At 65.4% G+C, this 260-nt stretch overlaps 1 protein-coding gene across 1 annotated transcript in view; it reads left to right on the forward strand.

Moving 5' to 3' along the window:
* Window positions 1-227, forward strand: part of CCDC69 (coiled-coil domain containing 69) — a gene marked incomplete at both ends in the record, with an annotated part of 2,570 nt that extends 2,343 nt beyond the window's left edge. Inside the window, one exon of the mRNA XM_008949073.1 lies at window positions 128-227. Coding sequence (XP_008947321.1) covers window positions 128-227 — 100 coding nt within the window. The remainder of the gene's footprint in view (window positions 1-127) is intronic.
* Between the last annotated feature and the right edge of the window lie 33 nt (window positions 228-260).

Raw genomic sequence — 260 nt, forward strand, 5'->3', positions numbered from 1 at the left:
GGGAGGTGGAGTGGACGCGAGGCCCAGGCCCCCGCCCTCCCACCAAGCCAGCGCTCCCCAAGACAGGGCGGCGGGGGTGCTGCGGGGGCATTTTCCATCTCCTTCCTCACCTTCATGCCCCCCTTCCAGGTGGAGAGGAACCTTTTGCTGGAGGAAAAGGTGAAGACTCTCCAGCAGGAGAATGAGGACCTGCAAGTTCGCACCCAGAACCACTTGGTCATGGCGAGGTCGGTGCCGGTGCCGCAGGCAGTGGGGTGGGG

The sequence above is a fragment of the Merops nubicus genome, unplaced genomic scaffold, assembly GCF_000691845.1.
Source record: "Merops nubicus isolate BGI_N331 unplaced genomic scaffold, ASM69184v1 scaffold18891, whole genome shotgun sequence".
NCBI lineage: Eukaryota > Metazoa > Chordata > Aves > Coraciiformes > Meropidae > Merops > Merops nubicus.